Source organism: Mobula hypostoma, chromosome 14 (assembly GCF_963921235.1).
Source record: "Mobula hypostoma chromosome 14, sMobHyp1.1, whole genome shotgun sequence".
Classification (NCBI taxonomy): domain Eukaryota; kingdom Metazoa; phylum Chordata; class Chondrichthyes; order Myliobatiformes; family Myliobatidae; genus Mobula; species Mobula hypostoma.
Genome location: NC_086110.1, coordinates 45,526,532 through 45,548,895, shown reverse-complemented (window position 1 = coordinate 45,548,895; position 22,364 = coordinate 45,526,532). Strand labels below are relative to the sequence as shown.

General features: G+C 38.9%; 1 protein-coding gene across 2 annotated transcripts in view; it reads right to left on the bottom strand.

Annotated features, from left to right (window-relative positions):
- Nucleotides 1-1,588: 1,588 nt before the first annotated feature.
- Nucleotides 1,589-22,364, bottom strand: part of gas8 (growth arrest-specific 8) — a 37,856-nt gene continuing 17,080 nt past the window's right edge. Inside the window, exons 6-11 of one of the 2 annotated variants that reach the window (XM_063067479.1) lie at nucleotides 20,548-20,753; nucleotides 18,783-18,950; nucleotides 13,697-13,783; nucleotides 9,920-10,129; nucleotides 5,733-5,798; nucleotides 1,589-2,195 (exon numbers count right to left, since the gene is read on the bottom strand). In XM_063067479.1, the coding sequence (XP_062923549.1) occupies nucleotides 2,046-2,195; nucleotides 5,733-5,798; nucleotides 9,920-10,129; nucleotides 13,697-13,783; nucleotides 18,783-18,950; nucleotides 20,548-20,753 (887 nt within the window). In that variant the 3' untranslated portion in view covers nucleotides 1,589-2,045. The remainder of the gene's footprint in view (nucleotides 2,196-5,732; nucleotides 5,799-9,919; nucleotides 10,130-13,696; nucleotides 13,784-18,782; nucleotides 18,951-20,547; nucleotides 20,754-22,364) is intronic. The other variant, XM_063067480.1, reaches the window with a different exon arrangement.

Here is a 22,364-nt window from a genome sequence, read left to right as displayed (position 1 = left end):
TGGACGCCGCCTTCCTAAGGCACCACTTCTCGGGTACTGTGGAGGAGAGGACCCATAATAAAACTGACTCATTTTACAAGTTTCTGCGACAGTAGCCACCCACATCCCCCATACCAAATGGTGATGCAGCCAGTCAGAATGCTCTCCACAGTACATTTGTAGAAGTTTTTGAGTGTTTTAGTTGACAGACCGATTCTCCTCAAATTCCTAATGAAATATAGCCACTGTCTTCCCTTCTTTATAGCTGCATCTACATTTCCTCAAAGAATTCCAATGGATTTGTCAGGCAAGATTTCCACTTAAGCAAATCATGTTGACTTTGGCTTACTTTATCATGCACCTTCAAGTACACCAAAACCTCATCCTTAATATTGGACTCCAACATCTTCCTAACTACTGAAGTCAAGCTAACTGGTCTATAGTTTCTTTTCTTCTGTCTCCTTCCCTTCTTAAAGAGTACAGTGACATTTGCAGTCCTCTGGAACCATTCCGGAATCTAGTGATTCATCTAGACTTCAACTCATTCCACTGTCTGCAATTTTGCCCTAACATCTCCCTGTCCTTCCTCATAGTCCCACATTCAGGTGCAAGTTTAATTATCATTCAACCATACATGAATACAGCAAACGAAACAGCACTCCTTTGTGCCAAGTTACAAAACATTCAAGATAGCAAGCAAACAAACAGTCACACAAAAAAATATTTAGCCCAATTCCCTGAGTGACATGCCCCACAAATTGATGGTGCAGTTCCCGGCAGTCCGCAGATGAACGCACGCAATCCAGCTTATCATTCCACCGATCAAATGCTGGAGGACAACATTGACGAGAGAAGCCAAGCCCCAAGTTAGCATGGATTCTATGCTACATTGTCTCTGATGTCTCCTCTCAAGGACTGTAGCAGCAGGCAAGCCCACGGCACAGGCCTAGTCCTCACTACAACCAAGACCACACAAGTCTCCCACCATCTGTTACACCAACAAACACGGGAAATGTACCTGCGGCATCTTACATTATCAATGTCCAACGGGGTCTTGTGATCACAAGAGAAATGTTCCAATCACTTGTCGTTATTCTACACACCACATTTGTGCATCAACTCTAAAGCCTTCGATGCATTCCTGTACCAAGCAGCAACATGATCTGCACCAAATCCACCTCTTCTGCCAAAGAGCAGCTCACTGATGGGATAGACCTGCAGTACCCATAGTTCTTGAAGTCCAGCAATGTCTTGTGATCGTAAAAATGACATTTAAGAAAAGACAAAAGCACATTTGATTGGCCCCTGAGAGATCTCTGCGTCCAAGTGCACTGCCATTTTACCAGAAGCTTACACAACAAACTGCATTGACTTGTACACTGACTGCCCCATTATTAGCTCTATCACTCCGGTTCCTATGAGTGAAATTGTGAGAAATGTCACAACTTGAAATTGCTGCACATCAAAAAGCTTTACATATTTAGTCTTCAGTGATCAGCAAAATGTTATGATAACAAAATATTTCCCAGGCTTTTTCTCTTAATCAAAATAACTCATTCTGGGTTACAAGAATCTAATAAGACCATAACATTTTTTCACTAAACATATATACATATATGAAAAATTTATTCATTTAAAAAGAGAGAACATGTTCACAAAACAAGGTATTTTTACATTTTGTTCGTTTTCATTTCTAAAAAGACTAGACAGCCAAATGGCTATTTTCATAGAAGTGGAATCTGACAGAAAGTGTAAGATCAATGATTGTTTTTCTGCTTTGGGAGTCACCAGTTGAGAAAGGAATCTTGAACACAAAACCAAGAGATCTTCTTCAAATTATACCATGGTATTTCTAACATACAATCTGAACTACCAGAATGTGCTGTGTGTTTTATCATAATCCAAAGATGTTACTTCACCTCTACAGAAGACCCTTAGTAATGCACTCACAATATTGGCCTAGAACATGACCAGTAGACGTTCAGATAAATTTCTATTGCATCATAATTAGAAATATTATCGATTACATTTATTGATATCACAGGGAAGTGTAATTTATTGTCAATTTATGTCCCAGAAGCAACCAGTCCAGCTGGACCCTGACCAATAGTCTGGCCACACAAGGCCGTTTCCAGTGGTTTGAATCCAAGCTCCTCTAGTGGAATTCCGAATGCAGTAAGTTTTGACTCATATGTTCGCAGCAAGTCATTGTGAGCCTGTGCAACAAGCAGAAATGTTATCTTTAATACAAATTCCTTAGAAAACATATGTTTTTGGTTTATCCATTGCAACCATACAACTTTAAATAGGCATTGTTTCATGAAAAAATGACAAATTAACACCATGATAGAGACAAATTCAACAGCTATTTTGATTTCAGTGGAAGTCAACTAATTGTATGAGATTATTAACCGATTTGATTTGATAATGCTGGTAGAGACAGCAAAGTTGGTTATTACATCAAATGTCGTATGGAATTGTTAACATGGAGACAACGGAAAGCTGTAGCTTTATCATCTAAAAATGGTACTATCAGCAATATTTCAGTTCACTCTTTGGCCCAAAGCCAGAATATGCCATTATCTCACTGGTGTTAGTAGTACTAATGCAACCAAATATGATCAACTATAAACTGTCACATGAGAGACCCAAGAGACTGCAGATGCGGGAATCTGGAGCAAAGAATAAATGGCTGGAGGAACTCAGTAGGTCTATGGAGGCAGATGGATGGTCAATGTTGTGGGTCAGAGCCTGCATCCAGACTGAGAGTGCAGAAGTGGGACAGCCAGCTCAAAGAGGTGATGAGCAGAAGTGACGCAGAAGCTGGCTAGCCACCTCTTTCCAGGCCACTTCCTCCAAGCCTCCTATTACCCAGTTTCTCTCGCTTCCCCCACCTGATTCCATCCGGCCATCACTTCCCTCCCCCATCTGTTTCCACTTGTCTGCCAGATCCTGTCTCACCCCTTGCCCTAACCTCATTACACTGACCTATTGCTCTTTGTGCTAATGCAGCACTTTGACCTGAAACATCACCTAAGCCTCTGCCCCTATGGATGCTGAGTTCCTCCAGCAGTTTGTATTTTTGTTCATAAATTGCCATGCTGTTCTATCGTTTGAGAGAATTTCCAATTTGGAAAAAAAGATTGAAAATGTACAGCGACATGCAAAAGTTTGGGCACCCCAGTCAAAATGTCTGTTACTGTGAATAGTTAAGTGAGTAGAAGATAAACTGATCTCCAAAAGTCATAAAGTTAAAGATGAATCATTCTTTCCAACATTTTAAGCAAGACTAGTGGATTATTTTTGTGTTGTACAATTTTAGAATGGAAAAAAGGAAAGCAGCACCATGCAAAAGTTTGGGCACCCCAAGAGATTTGAGCTCTCAGATAACTTTTACCAAGGTCTCAGACCTTAATTAGCTTGTTAGGGCTATGGCTTGTTCACAGTCATCATTAGGAAAGGCCAGGTGATGCAAATTTCAAAGCTTTATAAATACCCTGACTCCTCAAACCTTGTCCCAACAATCAGCAGCCATGGGCTCCTCTAAGCAGCTGCCTAGCACTCTGAAAATTAAAATAAATGATGCCCACAAAGCAGAAGAAGGCTATAAGAAGATAGAAAAGCATTTTCAGGTAGCCGTTTCTTCAGTACGTAATGTAATTAAGAAATGGCAGTTAAAGGGAACAGTGGAGGTCAAGCTGAGGTCTGGAAGACCAAGAAAACTTTCTGAGTGAACTGCTCGTAGGATTGCTAGAAAGGCAAATCAAAACTCTCATTTGACTGCAAAAGACCTTCAAGAAGATTTAGCAGACTCTGGAGTGGTGGTGCACTGTTCTACTGTGCAGCGACAAGTGCACAAATATGACCTTCACAAAAGAGTCATCAGAAGAAAACCTTTCCTGCGAACTCACCACAAAATTCACCATCAAAAGTTTGCAAAGGAACATCTAAACAAGCCTGATGCATTTTGGAAACAAGTCCTGTGGACTGATGAAGTTAAAATAGCATTTTTTGGCCGCAATGAGCAAAGGTATGTTTGGAGAAAAAAGGGTGCAGAATTTCATGAAAAGAACACCTCTCCAACTGTTTAGCACGGGGATGGATCGATCTTGCTTTGAGCTTGTGTTGCAGCCAGTGGCACGGGGAACATTTGCTGGTAGAGGGAAGAATGAATTCAATTAAATACCAGCAAATTCTGGAAGCAAACATCACACTGTATGTAAAAAAGCTGAAGATGAAAGGAGCATGGCTTCTACAACAGGATAATGATCCTAAACACACCTCAATATCCACAATGGACTACCTCAAGAGGCGCAAGCTGAACGTTTTGCCATGGCCCTCACAGTCCCCCGACCTAAACATCATCAAAACTCTGTGGATAGACCTCAAAAGAGCAGTGCATGCAATGCAGCCCAAGAATCTCACAGAATTAGAAGCCTTTTGCAAGGAAGAATGGGCGAAAATACCCCAAACAAGAATTGAAAGACTCTTAGCTGGCTACAGAAAGCGTTTACAAGCTGTGATACTTGCCAAAGGGGGTGTTGCTAAGTACTGACCATGCTGGGTGCCCAAACTTTTGCTTTGGGCCCTTTTCCTTTTTTGTTATTTTAAAACTATATAGGATCGAATTAAAAAAGTAATCTTGTTTAAAATATTAAAGAAATGTGTCATCTTTAACTTCATGCCTTTTGGAAATCAGGTCACCTTTTACTCGCTTAGCTATTCACAGTAACAGAAATTTTGAACGGGGTGCCCAAACCTTTGCATGCCTCTGTATTTCTGCCGATAACTTCGGTTATTTTTTGTCAATATGTCACTGGCTACACATCGAGGAAATGGAAGGAATCCAAAAAATGACAGATAGATCTGTATGGAAAACCATGGTCACCAAAGTCTGCATCGGATATGGTACCTAGACATGTCACTGAGCAATTACTGCAGTACCAGTCATTATTTATAACAGAGAGTTTGACACAGGGATTCTCTGACAAAATATCCTAAGCAAAGTCTTTTTTAACAAAATAGAGGAATAATAAACCTTCATTAAATTTTGTAGACTAGTAAGATCTACAGTTTAATTTGATCTGGAACCATCACAGCACAACTCTGCACATCACAGTAATCAGCCTCTCGTCCATGGATTCCGGTTATACCTCACTACCTTGGTAAAGCACCAATATAATCAAAGACTCCACCTACACTCTCCCCTTTCTCATTGGGCAGAAGATACAAAAGCCTGAAAGCACACATCACCAGGCTCAAGGACAGCTTCTATCCCGCAATCATAAGACTATTGAACAGTCCGCTAATAATGATCAGATGGACTCCTGAGCTTGAAATCTGCTTTGTTATGGCCTTGCCCCTTACTGTCTGCCTGCACTGTACTTTCACTGTAACTGTAACACTTTATTCTGCATACTGCTTTATTATATTCCTTTGTATTAACTCAATGCACATCTGTAATGAAATAATCAATATGGATAGCATGCAAACCGAATTTTTCACTGTACCTCGGTACATGACATTAATAATAAACCAAACTATCCAATTTTTTTAATCCAGTATCCAAAAATCTGCCCTGCATCTGGCCGTGTATTCAAAGATAGTGCAAAGATTTAAAGGGACAGAGGAAGGAAAAAGTCTTACTGAAATACCAGTTGTTACAGAATGAATTTTCAAGTTTTGAATACATGAAGCAAGATACCAGCACCCTACAAATACTGCAATTATTGAACATTTAATTTATAACTTACCTTACAAACACGAGCCAATTCATACTGTAAGTCCTTGATTACATTGTTCTTCGAGTCCAGAACATCCTGAGAGAGAACCAAACAGGTAAGTCAGCTTGAGGCAATATTCAATATTCAGAATCTGAAACAGCAACTAGAAACAAAAACATAGGTATATGGATCTGAAATAGCAGGTATGTAATTAAAGATTACGCTCTATCCAGTAAGTGTGTGTGGCCTGCGTCGGTCGTGGTCGACCGTGGGTTCTACGCCTCTGGTAGTCACTGGTTTGTCGAGCAGCGTCGACTGTGGCTATTGAGGCCGATTCTGGAACGACAGGCTCTGCTACAGTTGCTGCATGTGGAATTGTTGGTCCTTGAAGCGAAGCTGGGGTCTACCAACGTTCCTCTTGCCTGTTGCTAGTTTTCCATAGAGGATGTCCTTTGGCAGTCTACCATCCTTCATACGACGGACGTGGCCCAGCCAGCGCAGTCTGCATTGTCTTAAAAGCCTGAACATTGTGGCAAGTCCAGCACAGGAGAGGACCTCAGAGTTTGGGACTTTGTCTCTCCAGGTGATGCTGAGGATGCAGCGAAGGCTGTGCCGGTGAAAACTATTGAGTTTCCTCTCCTGCTTGGAGTAGTTGATCCAAGTCTCGCTACCATACAGGAGACTGCTGATAACGCATGTATTGTACACAGCAGTCTTGGTCTTTGTAGTGAGTTTCGGATTCTCCCAGACCCGTGAAGAGAGTCGAGCAAGGATCGATACTGCTTTGCCGATACACCTATTGATTTCAGCATCAAGGGAGAGAGTGTCGCTAACGGTCGACCCCAAGTATGTGAACTCGTGGACCACTTCTAGATCGTAATTGTCGATGGTAATGACGGGTGTCTCCACTACATTCTGGGCAAGGACATTTGTTTTCCTTAGGCTGATGGTAAGCCCGAAGTCCTTGCATGCCTTAGAGAAGCGGTTCATGAGAATTTGTAGTTGCTGTTTGCTGTGTGAGGTTATAGCCGCGTCATTGGCAAAGAGCATGTCGCATATTACAGACCTTTCACACCTTTGTTCTTGCTCTCAGGCACGCAGGGTTGAACAGCCGCCCATCAGACCTGGTGTGCACGTAGATGCCTTCTGTCGACATCCCAAACACATGCTTCAATAGCAGAGAGAAGAAGATGCCGAATAATGTTGAGGCCAACACGCATCCTTGTTTGACTCCACTAGGAATAGCGAAGGCTTCTGATGAGCTGCCATCGTACTGAAAATGTTGTTGCTAGCTCAGCCATTGAGGTCATCGATTGTCTATCAGTCATGGATGAACTCGACTCTGAACCAACCATTGAGGACCCCAGCAAGGCAATTGACAGTTTGGCCCCAGGGAAAGCTCCTGATGGGATTCCTCCAGACCTGATCAAACACTGCAAGCGCTCACTCCTCCAAACTTTACACGAGGTCCTCTGTCAGTGCTGGAAGGAAGGAGCCATACCACAGGATATGCACGATTCCAAAATCGTCACTTTGTACAAGAACAAGGACGATAGGAGCGACTGCAACAACAACAGGGGTATCTCCCTCCTGAGTATTGTCGGCAAGGTCTTTGCCCGTGTAACTCTGGCACGTCTATAAACTCTGGCAGAACGGGTCTACCCTGAGTCCCAATGCGGTTTTCGCACAATGAGGTCAACTGTCAACATGGTTTTCTCACTCTGTCAACTGCAGGAGAAGTGCAGGGAACAACAGAAACCCCTCTAAGTCGCTTTCATCAACTTGACCAAGACATTTGACCTTGTCATCAGGGATGGGCTCGTTCAGGTTCTCCTCAAGATCGGCTGTCCCCCGAAACTCCAAAGTATCATCAAGTCATTCCATGACGACATGAGGGCTACTGTTCAGTATGATGGCAGCTCATTAGAAACCAGTAAGTAATGTAACACAAAATATACTCATTCACAACGAACAATAAAAGTTACATTAAACATAAATTATTCCAGCATTTTTGTGTGTTGCTCTAGAAAGTACTTAAGATACTTTTTAAAATGTTCTTGTTTCAAACACCTCTGAATGCACGCAGTCCAAATAACCCTAACCAGAATCTTGTTTGCCTTATTATTTGTCTTAGACCACATTCCACAGAAATATCTTCCAATTCACCTACCTAGCCATGAACTTCAATTGAATACATTGTGCAAATTTAGTTCCAAAAACAATACTTGATTTCTCAGTAATCTTCATTGACTTGCAAGACGTAGTTTGAGATATTCTAAGCAAACTGTGAGCACTGAATGTCTGCCCAATGGCCTTGGGTGTGGGGGTTGGGGGAGGAACCAAGCTAGCCTTAAGGGTTTCAATGGATTATTTTCTATTTAGAACCATAGAACATTATTTGTCAAGTAATCTCTCCTATCCTCCATCTCTTTATGATCACACTTCCCTTCGTGCCTTTCTTTTATCTTTAAAAGCTCTTTTATCTCAAATTTCATCCTGTTCTGATGAAAGATTATCAACCTGTAACATTTACTCAATAAGTACATTTGATGTCAGAGAAATGTATACAATATACATCCTGAAATGCTTCATTTTCTAAAGATGCTGCCAAACCCAACACCGTTTTCCATTTATATTTTAGATTTCCAGCATCTGCAATATTCTGTTTTAACATGATTTTAATATGTTGATATCTCACAAATAAATTCTTTATCTTCAATTTGTTCATGGAATCTTGCCAAAGGCAAAGGATTCTGGTTAATTAGGGTACATGGAAACAAGTATATTTTGACCCAATTAAGCAGTTGCCCAATTAGAGTCACAAAGTCATAGAAAAGTACAGCACAGAAACAGGCCCTTTGGTCCATCTAGTCCATGCCAAACCATTTAGAATGCCTAGTCCCAGCAACCTGCACATCCATACCCCTACCATCCATGTACCTATCCAAACTTCTCTTAAAGGTTGAAATCGAGCTCACATGCACCACCTGCACTAGCAGCTCGTTCCACACTCCCACCATTCCCTGTAACTCAGGTCCTCCAGTCCGGTAACATCCTTGTAAATTTTCACTGTACTCTTTCAAACTTATTTACATCTTTCCTCTAGGTAGGTGACCAAAACTGCACACAACACTGCAAGTTAGGCCTCACCAATGTCTTTTGCAACTTCAACAGAACATCCCATCGCCTGGACTCTATACTTTGATTTATGAAGGCCAATGTGCCAAAAGCTTTCTTTACAATCCTTTCTATCTGTGACACCAGCTTCAATGAACTATGGACCCATATTCCCAGATCCCTTTGTTCTACTGCACCCCTCGAAGCCGTACTGCTCACTGTGTAACACCCACCCCGGTTGGTCCTACCGAAATTAGTCAAAGTGTCATGGAAACTGTTAAAAAGGTATAAAAAAGACAAACTGAGTCACAAATTATATGTTTAAATGAAATACAGAATAAATTAGAATACTAACAATACTGCTACAGTACTATAAAACTGTGTATTAGTTCCTAATAGTTATTGATGGAGGAATTCATCCAGTGTATGCTGCCATGTTCTTTTGATTGACTGTAAATTAACAAAATCAGCAGATACGTAGTGTAGATAATGGACTGCCTTCGTTCAATACTATCGACAATTGCATCCTCCAACTCTTCACTTTCATTGTAACATTCAAGATTATTGTCTGTATCTTCAAAGTCTTTATAGTTTCTAACTTGCTGAAGTAGTGAAATTGTTTCATTTCACTCCTGGCCATTTCTGGCTTCTCCAAGCCTGAATGCTTGAAACTGCAGTGAGGAAAACAGTTCTGAATTGTATTATTCATCAACTATCAGTGACAAAATCACTGCTTTTTGAGCATTAGCACACACAATTGATGCTATTTAAAAACTGTTCACTCTAAGCACAGGGTAGTATCTAATGGCTATGCACATGCACGCTAATTGAAAGTGTTTTGCAACAGTCTCCTGCTCCAAGTAAGTGATGTAGTGTTCCTCATTAACAAAAGGAACCCCGGCTATCTTCTTGATTAGCTTTAGTTCTTTAAGAGTTGTCCCAAATAAGCAGCTGCCCTGATTAACTAAGGCTCCAATTAACCAGAATCCACTGTGGTTTGTATCTGATAATCATATTTTGTTGGCATTAAGAAATTTCCCAGTGAGATGGGTATTGTTCCCATACCAACTACAAGAATAAACGAGAAGGATTAGTATTACCTCCAGTTTGCGAGTGATCATAGTGAGTGCAGTTGGGTCAAGGTTGGAAGCAGCAAGCACCTCGTTCAGTTGTGCTTCTTTTTTCTCCAAGCAGTCTGACAGCACATTAAGTTTTTGTTCAAGAATAATATTCTTCAAACCTGTCTTCTGCTGAACCTCCTGAATGGCCTTTTCAAACTTGTTGTACAGCTGATCTCGCTCTTCTTGAACCTCAATGCAAAATAATACTTAAAGCATGATAAAGGTAGTAATTTATGCTGATATGAATCCACCATGTTAGTTCTGCTGAAAGTATGCCACATTCCAATTGGTTGAACGGATATTGGAAAGCATTTGAAAACTTAATTTCTTATGTAAAATAAACATTTTTCCCTTCCTCGAATTAGTTTATTTCTTGTAGTTATCTGACAGCATTATTACATCCAGTTCTTGTTAACTATATATTTCAGAAGCAATTCAGATTTAGATATAGAACATAGAAGAATACAGGTCCTTCGATCCACAATGTAGTGCCGATCTTATAACCTACTCCATTGCTTCTTTTCCACATAGCCCTCAATTTTCATTCATCCATGTGCCACTAAGAGTCCTTTAAATGTCTCTAATGTACTACCACCCTCAGCAGCATGTTCCAAGCACTCACCATGCTTTGGGTATAAACCTACATCTGACTCGCCCCTATATTTCCCTCCAATCACCTTAAAATTATGTTCTCTTGTGTTAGCCATTTTTACCCTGGGAAAAAGGTGTAGGCTGTCCACTCTATGCCTGTTATCATCTTATACATATCTATCAAGTCACCTCTCATCGCCTTTTGCCACAAAGAGCCCTAGCTTACTCAGCCTGTCCGCATAAGGCATCATTTTTAATCCAGGCAGCACCCTGGCAAGTTTCCTCTTTTACCCCTGATCAGTCCTACCCTCAGTCTAAATCTTCCACAAACTTCATATGAGGTGACAGAAATGAATACAACACTCTGAGTTTTACAAAGCTGCAAAATTACCTCGCAGCTGCTAAACTAACAATTTCCCCTGAAACATCTTCATGTTATTCCTCAGTTAATTTTGTTTCCATTGCCTCTGTCTGGTATTAGAGGAAGCTTCTGCTGCTTCTTGATTTTCCTCTTCCGCAACACAACACACCATACATCTTCCTAACCACCCTACCAACTTGCACGGCAACTTTGAGAAACCTACAGATGTAGATCACAAGTCCTCCACATGGCTAAGAATCCTGCCATTCATCCTATACTCTGCCTTCAAGTTCTACCTTCCAAAGTATATCATGTTACACTTTTTCAGATTGGACTCCATCTACTGCCTCTCAACCCAGCTCTGCATTCCATAAATGTCCCTTTGATGACCTTCTGCAAACTTACTAACCACACTTCCACTTCCTCATTCAAGTCATATATAAAAATCACAAAGAGCAATGGTCCTAGAACAGATTACTGTGGAACACTAATGGTCACCAACCTCCAAGTGAATACACTTCATCTACTACCACTCTCTGTCTTCTATGGGCAAGCCAATTTTGAATCCACACATCCAAGTTTCCCTGGATCTATTGCCTCATGACTTTCTAAAGGGCCTACCATGGTGAACCTTGTTGAATACCTTACTAAAATCCATATACAACATATCCACTGCTTTTCCTTCATCAATTTGTTTTGTCATTTCCTTGAAGAATTCAATCAGACTAGTGAGGCATGCTCATAAATCCTGTCTCTAAAAACCTTCTCCAATAATTTACCCATCACTGATGAAAGACTCACTGTTCTATAAATCCCAGGATCATCTCTATTACCTTTTATGAACAAAGGAATAACATTTGCTACCCCCACCAATCTTCTGGTACTATTCCTGTGGACAGTGACGACTCAAAGATCATCACCACAGGTGTAGTAATCTCTTCCTTTGCTTTCTGTAATAACCTAGGACATATCCCACCCAGCCCTGAAGACTTGTCTGTCCTAATGTTTTCAAAAGTTCCAGCACATACTCTTTCTTAACGTTAAAATGTTCCAGCATATCTGTCTGCTTTAGGCTGTCCTCACATTCACAAAGGTCCCTCTCGCTGACGAATACTGAAACGAAGTATTCATTAAGGACTTCCTCCAACTCCAAGCATGTTTCCTCTTTTATTCCTGACTGTGTAGAATGTGTAGAACACCTCGAGGTTTTCCTTAATCCTACTCATCAAGGCTTTCGTACATCCTCTTCTAGCTCTCCTTGGTTCCTTCTTAAGCTCCCTTATAACTCTCAAGAGCCTTGTCTGATCCTTGCTTCCTAGACCGTAAGTATGCTCCTTTCTTGTTTTTGACTACAACCATGGACTCACTTTCAAGGACTGTATTTCAAGGACTGTATTTCTCATGTTCTCAATATTTATTATTATTACTATTATTATTTTTCTCTTGTATTTGCAGTTTGTTGTTTTTTGCACATTGGTTATTTGTCCATCCTGGTGGGTGCGGTCTTTAATTGATTCTATTGTGTTTCTTGGATTTACTGTGTATGTCTGCAAGAAAATGTCTCAGAGTTGTACATGGTAACATATATACATACTTTTATAATAAATTTATTTTGAACTTTGAACATATTCCACAAGACTTATCTTGCTTACCATCCTTTCCCTGCGTCAATGGAATACAGTTTGAATAGTCTTGCTGAAAAAGTGACTGTGAGGTCACTTTTCCAAGAGAGTTCAATGTCGGTATAAAGTATAATGTGAATTTACTACACATAATTAATTATATTTTTTTCATATCCTTTTCATAGACTATAATTAGGCTATCACCTATCCTAGCAACACACACCAAAGTTGCTGGTGAACGCAGCAGGCCAAGCAGCATCTATAGGAAGAGGCGCAGTCGACGTTTCAGGCCGAGACCCTTCGTCAGGACCTATCACCTATCCTAACCCTCTTTATCAAAATAATCATCTTTATTTCTGTTAATGTTTCTTGTTTAACTTGTTCACCAGTACATTTACTCGGAAAACATTTCATATTTATTTCATTTCACTATTGAAACTAAAGATCAGAATTATTATCATCATTATTATCACTTTATTACTAATGATTACCTCTGATCTTGAACTTTAAATTTCACTTACGTCTCTCCTAATTCAAGACTGGTGATGGGCATCTGCGCAGGTTTAACATTACAACAAAACTCAAAACTATCCTGACCAAACGGAACCCAAGAGCAAGAATTTTTAATTTTTTTGATGCCCTAACCAAACCACACTCAAATTGTTGGATCCCATCAAACTCAGGTTGGAAATCAGGTTCTAAATAAAGTACTCACACATTTATTTTATAAAGCTTGAAAGGACTTGACACTAAGACTATTTGAATTTTTGATGCTAACAATATATAATTAGGACCCTTAAGACTCAGGTCAGGTTGCTAAACTGTAATTTGCTTTGTATGGATATCAAGCAAAATGAAATTAAAGAGAGTAAATACGGCTGAGGTAAAGAACAACTATAAGCTAACTGGATCAGGAAAATGTTCAAGGAGCTGAGTAACTTACTCCTGTTCCTAAACTCTGGTTTCAGTACACTTCTTGTCATCTTGTCATACAACCACTGACAATGCAATTTCTCAAAATGACATCTGATTATAAAGCACATGATTTTTAAACAAATATGATAACCCCTGTACTTTTAATAAAGTTCTTCTTCTGGTGTGCGGGGCTGTGGCTGTGTTTTCATCATTGGCATTTTAGAGTCCACCAGCTATATTTCAATAAGTAACTTTATAGTGACCAACCTTGCAAAAGCGCTGCTCCAGTACTTCATATTCCCACCTGAATTGCTTCATTTCCTTATCCAACATTTTAAGCTTTGCTCTAGCTCGCTGCAAGAAAAAAATCAATTAATTCAATTGTTAAATTCTGTGTTCTTTACCAGTGGCTTGTGCCTTCTACCTTTACTCTGAAGTCAAGGGACGGGTCAACCAGAACTCAGAATTTTAGTAAGTGGTCGCTAACATCACTCTCATATGTATTGACAGTGCATATAATTTTCATCCACAAGATGGAGCTGTGTTACTTCTGGAAAATCTTTAGCTTATATCTAGGACTACAATTCTAACTCAGAAATGGCCTGGAAATCATTCAGTCTTCCAATTTTTTTTATATACCTAAAGTAATTATTGCTCACATTTGTTAAAAAACACTAATACATTTTTATTATCCATGAATAAATTGGTATATTTAAGTTTTAAAAAAGAGCTCTTTCTGTAAAACAAATACACACTTTGGTCAAATATTCAAGTATCACAAATGTAAAGTGCTGATAGCCTTCAATTTTTACAAGTCCCATTTAATTCATAAATAGTTTTCAGCACATCCATTTTCAAAAAGGAATCCATGGTATGGTAAGAAGGTTAGTGAAGCAAAAGAAGAGCTGAGCCACCAAGTGATGAGTCATGATCCTCTACAACAGCTTATCTACCGTATCACCAAGATCATGAGGGTCACCACTTACCAGAAACTCAAGAAAAATCACAAAAACACTGTGAGACAGCACAGCTATAGAAGATATTTTTTTAAAGTAGCTCACCTTTTGATTCCTTAAGCCTCTATCCACAAAGTGGTGATGGAAAACACCAAGAGAGGACAAGTAATGAACCAAGGTTACAGTTACTATATCTGAATCTTGAAACTCCTTACAAAACAACTTTGAGGGCATGCGTTTAGCACATTAACTTCAATCTTTCATCGCTGACCACTATATATTTAGGTTAATCACAAATGACAATTTGCTCATAACATCCACAACAGTCTTTCTCAACCTTTTTGTCTTGGAGAAACCATTGAAATAATTTTAGGTCTCGGAAACCCTGTGTAAATATTATTCTATCTACAACTCACGGTACGTTAGCATAATCAGTAAGTTGTAGATATGATAATCCAAATATAATTGTCAATGCTCTTTTGCATACAGAATGAATTTTTAGCTAACTTTTCTTTTAAAAAAAAAGGTAGTTAAGCTTTTTTGAAATTAATCTATTTCTTTCTCTTTCGTAAATTTTAAAAATTATAAGGCAAACATAATAAATTTCTGTTAACTAACTGGCTTAAGCCAAAAAGGGATTAATTTTTCTAAAGGCTCAGGAGATTTAATTTAAATAAAGATTGTAAATTGATTTTAATTATTGCTATTTACAACATGAAAATTTATTGATAATTGAATACTAAACTTACTAAAAATCATAAGCCAAAGCAATATGAATGAAAATATAGCCTAAAACACAAATTTATACAAAACTTTGAAAAATCATTTTCTTACGAAGTGGCATGATCAGACTCAAATATAGGCCTAGCATGTAAAACCCGTGCTTGTTTTTTGCTGCACAAATACTCAATTATGGGTTGAACTTGAGATAAGCTCATATAGATTTCACCTTCAACTGAAATGAGACAATCTCGATCCTTGCTATTGATGCTTATTAAACTAGATAAGACTTGCTCACACATGCAAGAATTTGAAAATTGCAGCAAAAAGTTCATTGTTTTCCTCTGAATGGCGGGATACTCTTTCACAGAAAGAACTTATCCAGGGGCAGGCGGTAAATCTCATCTTGAGTGCAAGAACAGACTGCATCTCACAAAGTTCTTCCTCTTCTCTCAAAGGCAAGTCCTCAGGCTGAGCAGAAGATTCAGAGAAAGGGTCACTGACTCAGTCACTCACCTGTTGAGAGGAAGGAAAACACTGCTCAATTTTGTTCTGCAGTTCTTCCAGGCAGTTTTCAATAACACCCGAGACTTTCTGATCCTCCCTCACTCTCAAGCCCAAGCAGCAGTGGAAACATTTAAAGATTTCCTCTTGCAACATGATGGGTTTATTTGCAACAAAGAGTCAGTTTCCTTTTAAATCAAAGAATTTTGTCACTTTAACTTTTTCCAGGGCCTTGCAGACATTTGTTCAAATGGTTCATATGATGAAAAATGCCTGCTAAGTAGGCTATTTCTGCAGCCATTCTTCACCTTCAAAGCACTCAGCAAAATCTGGCTTGCTATTTTCTTGAAAGTACTCTTGCAATTCACCTTTCAGCTCAAACACCCTGTTGAGAACTCTTCTTCCGCTAAGCCACTGGATTTCTGTAGGTAGCTGGAGATTGGTGTGCTCTTTATCCAGGTTTTCACACAGTTTTTAAACATTCTCAAGTGAACTGGTCTTTGTTTAATAAAGATAATCATTTTGTAGCATCATCCAGAGCCTTTTTCACTTCATCTCCAAGAGTTTTTGACATCAGCACCTCTCTGTGAAGAAAGCAGTGTGTTGTGAACAATGTCAGGATTTTCTTTATTTTACAAGAGAAACGAAACCTCTCCTGGAGCCAACCATTGATGGGACACCATCAGTACAGATGCCAACACAGTTCCTCTAAGACAGATCTTTTGTTTCCAGATATGAAGACAAAACATTAAATATATCTTAACCTTTGCTCATTTTTTGGCATTTCTTTGCAATAGAAAGTTTTCTTGAATTTTGTCATCATTTACAAATCTTACAAATGCTACATGACATTTTTAGTGAAATCTGTTGCTCATCAACCTTGATAGAGAAGCTGTTGTTTTTCATCACACAAATCCTCATCAGCTTCATGTGACATGTCATCAATACGTCAACTTATCATACTGTTTGGCCGCCTGCTTGTCTGAACAAAAACCATGCAAGAGCCCATTCTCAAGTTACTATATACAGACAACTGTGCTCTTCTCGCACACAGAGGATGTGCTACATGCTGCAGTCACACTTCACCAGGGCTACAAGGGCTTTTGGGTTAACAGACATTCTGAAGAAAACAATGATCCGCCATCAGAAGCCCCCTTGTGGCATTTACAACACACCTTTGATCATTATCGACGAACACCCTCTCACCACAGTTGAGCAGTTCACCTACCAGTGTAGCATCATCTCCAACGACACTATGGTAGTAGGAACATTGACAATCCACTCGCCAGAGCCAGCAGTGCCTTAAGGTGCCTGCAGAAATATGTATGGAAGAACCACCAGCTGCATCTGTCCACCAAAATCCAGGTGTACAGGGCTGCCATCATCACAACATTGCCGTACAGCTCCGAAGCCTGGGCCTTGTACCGCATGCAAATCCAGTTGCTCAAGTACTTCCATCAGCATTGCCTCCACTCCATCATGAGTATTAGCTGGCAGGATCGTGACTCCAACAACAAGGTCCTGGAGAAGGCTCAACTTCCAAGCATTGAAGCCACTTTGCTGCTCAAGCAACTCCGCTGGTCAGGCCACATCGACAACTCCAGGTTACCGAAAGCAGTACTCTACAGAGAACTCTCTCAGGGCAAGAGAGATCATGGTACCCCGTACAAGAGGTACAAAGATCAACTTTAGCAGCAGCTCTCTCAGGCAAATATCAAGGTCAACGAGTGGCAGCAGCTGGAGAATGCTGATCCAAGGCACAGCCAAGAATATTGAGGAATCCAGAAGCGTGACTTCTGAAGAGAAGAGGAGACGCAGAAAGGATTCTATGACCCAAACACCTGAATCCCAGCTGTTCCTGTTTCCCTACTGTTCCAGAGTCTGCAGATCCAGAATTGGCCTCTATAGTCACCAACAATAATGCTGTCGCTCCTAAGGATTCTTCTTCCCTCCTGATCTTCACAAGCGAAGAACCAGCCATCATTGAGCATGAAACCTTTTCAATTTCTTGTACTGCATCTTGTCCTAGTATTTTACCCACTATAATTTTATATGCTGGCATTATTAGGTTCTCACCAACTGTGTGACTTTTGCTTTTCTGCGTAATAAGTTCTGCAACAAAGTAGCCTAATTTATGTACCCTTTTACTAACTGTGACTTTATTAACAAAAGCTTTACTCTGGTTGTTTTGCAATTCCAATAGCTGTTTAAAATAATCATCACATTTATGTGTCATATGGCTGTGATTTGTAGTTATGTGTCTTTTCAATTTTGCTGGAGCTATTGCTGCATTTGTAAATTGTTTGTCACAGACTAGGCACAATGGAATCAAACAACTTGGATCACCAGTCCACGTAAAACCTATTGATAAGTAGCTTTCATTGTAATGACGGATTTTTTTGTGTCTGTTGTTGCACTCGTGCAGTGAAATGACTCAGAAGAATCCAATTCAAGAATCGCCACATTAGACCATCTAACATCTCTGTACAACACAGGGGTTAATAAAATATAAAAATAGGTGAGTCTATTCAAAGCTCGCAAAATGCAGTTCATGCTCCTCCTCCCGTTCGTGCAATACAGCATTCACCAATTACCACAGCCTCCCCTATCTTGCGTCAAAAAACTAAGAATTGGACTCAACCAAATAAACACAGTCCTACAATGCACTACCATACTGGGCTGAGAGGCTTCTAACGAGATTGCTCACTGCCCACCACTGTGAGCACTAGCATTGCGCAAAGTTAAAAAAATGATATATTTTTTAAAATCACGATCTCTTGTGGAACCCTGAGCGACCTCTCACGGAACCCCGGTTGAGAAACCCTGGTTACAGAGAATAAAATATGACATTGTAATATTTTATACATATGGACGAAATATTTTCAAGAATTTCACAAATAACAACTTGTTCTGTTATCATCTTGTAAAATTATAACCTGAATTATAATTCAGTATTTGTGTTGTGATATTTATGTTGATATTGTGATAATATTCCCTGGATTTAGTAGAGCAGTATGAGAAATATTAAATTACAATTTATTATAATATACAGATAGATTGGATAAAATAAATATTGGTTCAAAACTCAGTATCATAATCATAATTATTTCCTTAAATCAATTACAGAAATTGACAAACTAGTATACAAATTGCCAAGTTACCAAAAAACTTACTGTAAGGAAACCTTTATCCTGCTCATAATTAGCCAAAAGTTTGGTAAGTCTTGCCACCTCTTCCCGTGCCTTCTGAAGGGGCTCTGTCAGATGTTTGTTCTGAATGCGAAGGTCTGCCATTTCATTTTCCATTCGTTCTTCTTTTGTTTTCATTTCTTCCACTTGTTCCTGAAGAACGAGAACAAGATCTGATCATCCCATCTCCCCACTGCTCAGTGAAAGAACAGCAATTTTGTTGCAGCAAGTAACATGCAAGAAACATAATTTACAATTGTGTATCCAGATGAACATTAATATTTATCACACAGTATGAATATGAGGAATTTTTAAATAGTGCAGAAAATGATATATTTGGTCTATTTCGTTCAGCACCCAAGACCTTGTCATTACTTTACTATCTTTGGGTCAAATCAATGGAACTCTGTGCCAAATAGCATTTTGAGAATATGTACACCATATGTATTGATCTGGTTCTTTGCCACTTTCTCCAGGAAAATTAAGAGTAGGCATTAAATGTTGATCTTGCTGGCAAAAGCACAATCATTTGATGGAACTTAAAAAATCTTCATACATTTAGATGCAAGGTAGCTCCCTTATAATGAACCTTTACAATAAGAAGTAACACTTAGATTAAGGTAAATGCATGAAATAAATATGGTTCAGAGATTACATCTTTCTTTTTTGGTAAAATCTATATTTTATCTATGTTCAGTGAGTGATCAAGTGATCAATATTGGAGATAACCTGCAATATTGCTATACTACCTCAACACGCCTTGCTTACATTCTTCTGAAGGGTAGAACAGAAGAAATTTACTGAGTACCTTTTGTGCACAAATGCAAAGATCAGAAGCCTTTGATTGACAATGTCTCATATCCAACCCTCAATAAAAAGCTCTCTGTTTCTCAGAGTTGATTGCTTTCCAATGGAAAATTCACAAAAATAAATGGATTTATGACTTAGAAACCTAAAGTTGTGTCAAAACTATCTAACCCCATTTTTCATGGGTGCTAACAGCCACCACAGAAACATAGAAAATAGGTGCAGGAGTAGGCCATTCGGCCCTTCGAGCCTGCACCGCCATTTATTATGATCATGGCTGATCATCCAACTCAGAACCCCGCCCCAGCCTTCCCTCCATACCCCCTGACCCCCGTAGCCACAAGGGCCATATCTAACTCCCTCTTAAATATAGCCAATGAACTGGCCTCAACAGTTTCCTGTGGCAGAGAATTCCACAGATTCACCACTCTCTGTGTGAAGAAGTTTTTCCTAATCTCGGTCCTAAAAGGCTTCCCCTCTATCCTCAAACTGTGACCCTTCGTTCTGGACTTCCCCAACATCGGGAACAATCTTCCTGCATCTAGCCTGTCCAATCCCTTTAGGATCTTATACGTTTCAATCAGATCCCCCCTCAATCTTCTAAATTCCAACGAGTACAAGCCCAATTCATCCAGTCTTTCTTCATATGAAAGTCCTGCCATCCCAGGAATCAATCTGGTGAACCTTCTTTGTACTCCCTCTATGGCAAAGATGTCTTTCCTCAGATTAGGGGACCATGAAGAAGATATGACATCAAATTGAACTTGATTTGAAGTCAGATCCAAGAATGGATAAGACAGTATACAAATACATCCAGCTGTCAGTTTCTGGCAGAAATTAAGCTTTTATGTCACTCAGCAAAGTGTGCTAAAGTTTTAATTTTACTTGTAACCATGTACAATCATCTACAGTAAATCTGTTTAATGATGGGAAAACCCCTAACCTTCAATGAATTAATGAGTGCCAAGTTGTTAAGAGTGATGTCATTGTAGTAATTTTTAATATCACTGAAAGCTTTTTCATGATTTTTCATCAATGCGTTGATCTGACTATTCTTTCTCTCTTCAATTTCATGAATCTCTGTTTTTCTTTTCAATTCCATCTCTTCACGCAGCATGTCCATCTTCTTCTGATACTTGGCTTCGATATCTAGTATGAAATCATGGTTAAAAAATTTTCTGACGAAACAAAATTTTCATTTTTTCCACTTAGAAACTATAATTCAATTACATATGTTAGATCTTAATGCTCTAAATTTCTAAGGTTCAGGAGAGTGAAACTTGGGCAGACCTCTCTAAAAGTGTCAACAATTTGATAGGATTGAAGGCAATCAATTTAGTTACAATAACAGCAATGATTTTCTGTATAAACCTCTGAAGAGACTCAATTCCTATTAGAGGCAAGTTACAAGTTTGATTGCTTATCTTTTCATTGGGCAAGTGGCTCCACAATCATAGACTTACCACACATTCACCCTATTTTTAGAATATGAAGCATGATCATATATCCAAAGTTACTGACAGTGTGAAGCCTGTCTTACCATATTTCTAACAGCAAGATGTGATCCCTTAAAGTGTATATCCTAAAAGTTCCAAAAGCAGTATCTAAAAAATACTCAAATGACAAACTTTCAAATCATGGTTTACTTTTTATGGACTCTATTTAAAGAGCAGTAGAATCCAGCAAAGTATAGTAATAACACTTGATCTGGAAATCATATGTATAATTTTCAAAAATGTCTGGTTTCTTTAACTAGAAGAACCTTCGCATTCATATTTAGATTCTGCAGTTACTGACAAAGCAGTAATTCCTGCCACTGTTGTCAAAGGAATTGGCCCACAAAGCTCTAGAGATCTGTGGCATTTCTCTGACAATGGTTACTGTCAGACAGCAGCTCAAAGGGATTGCTAGAATTCAGAAACAGAAATGACATCAGATTCACTGTTTTGCCATTCACAATAAGGAATATTCACAGATTGCAAAGCAGGAAGTAAAGCATTTAGAACATTTTACAGAATGAGAAAGACAAGCTTAAATACCAGACTAATGAAATATTTTAAAATTTTACTCTAAAATCCATCCAATATGAAATATTTCTCCTAGCTGCAAACCACATTAATGACATTGAATTAATGATCTGGAATGCTATTAAGAATTTACCTCCACCTAGTGCAACAAATTGTAAAGTTTTAGGGATTTCTGCAGTAAGGATATTTAGCAAGTATCCATTTTTTCTATTTCCAGATGTTCCTTGACAACAGTGGCGAATTTTGAATATCCAGTGATTACACTTAGTTTTCTAAAGAAATCATGAACATCTCTCAATCGCATAAGATGCACTGAATGCTATTTTTGCTATCATTACAACCACACAATCCAGGTCAAAGATTTGTGTTATTTATATTCAGCATATACTGTATGTAGCTAAACCAAAAGGAATGCCTAACCATAAGCAGGAAGCAATGCTGCAACAAGTAACATCATCATTAAAACATCCAGACTGACTCCAAAAGGGGAAAGAAAATCTAATATTTGACCTTAGCCACTTTAAAAATTTTTTGAGATCATTGCTGTGGTAAACTATGGATTTTATTTACATAGGCATTCAAATATATTAGATTAGCAACTGTGCATGCAATTATTAACAAAATATAAGTATGAGTAACTGCAAATCAGAAACTGGCTAGAAAGTATAAGACAAGAAATAGAAATAAAGGCAAACAACTATAATTGGCAATTTGTGTTTTCCAGGAATCTGTA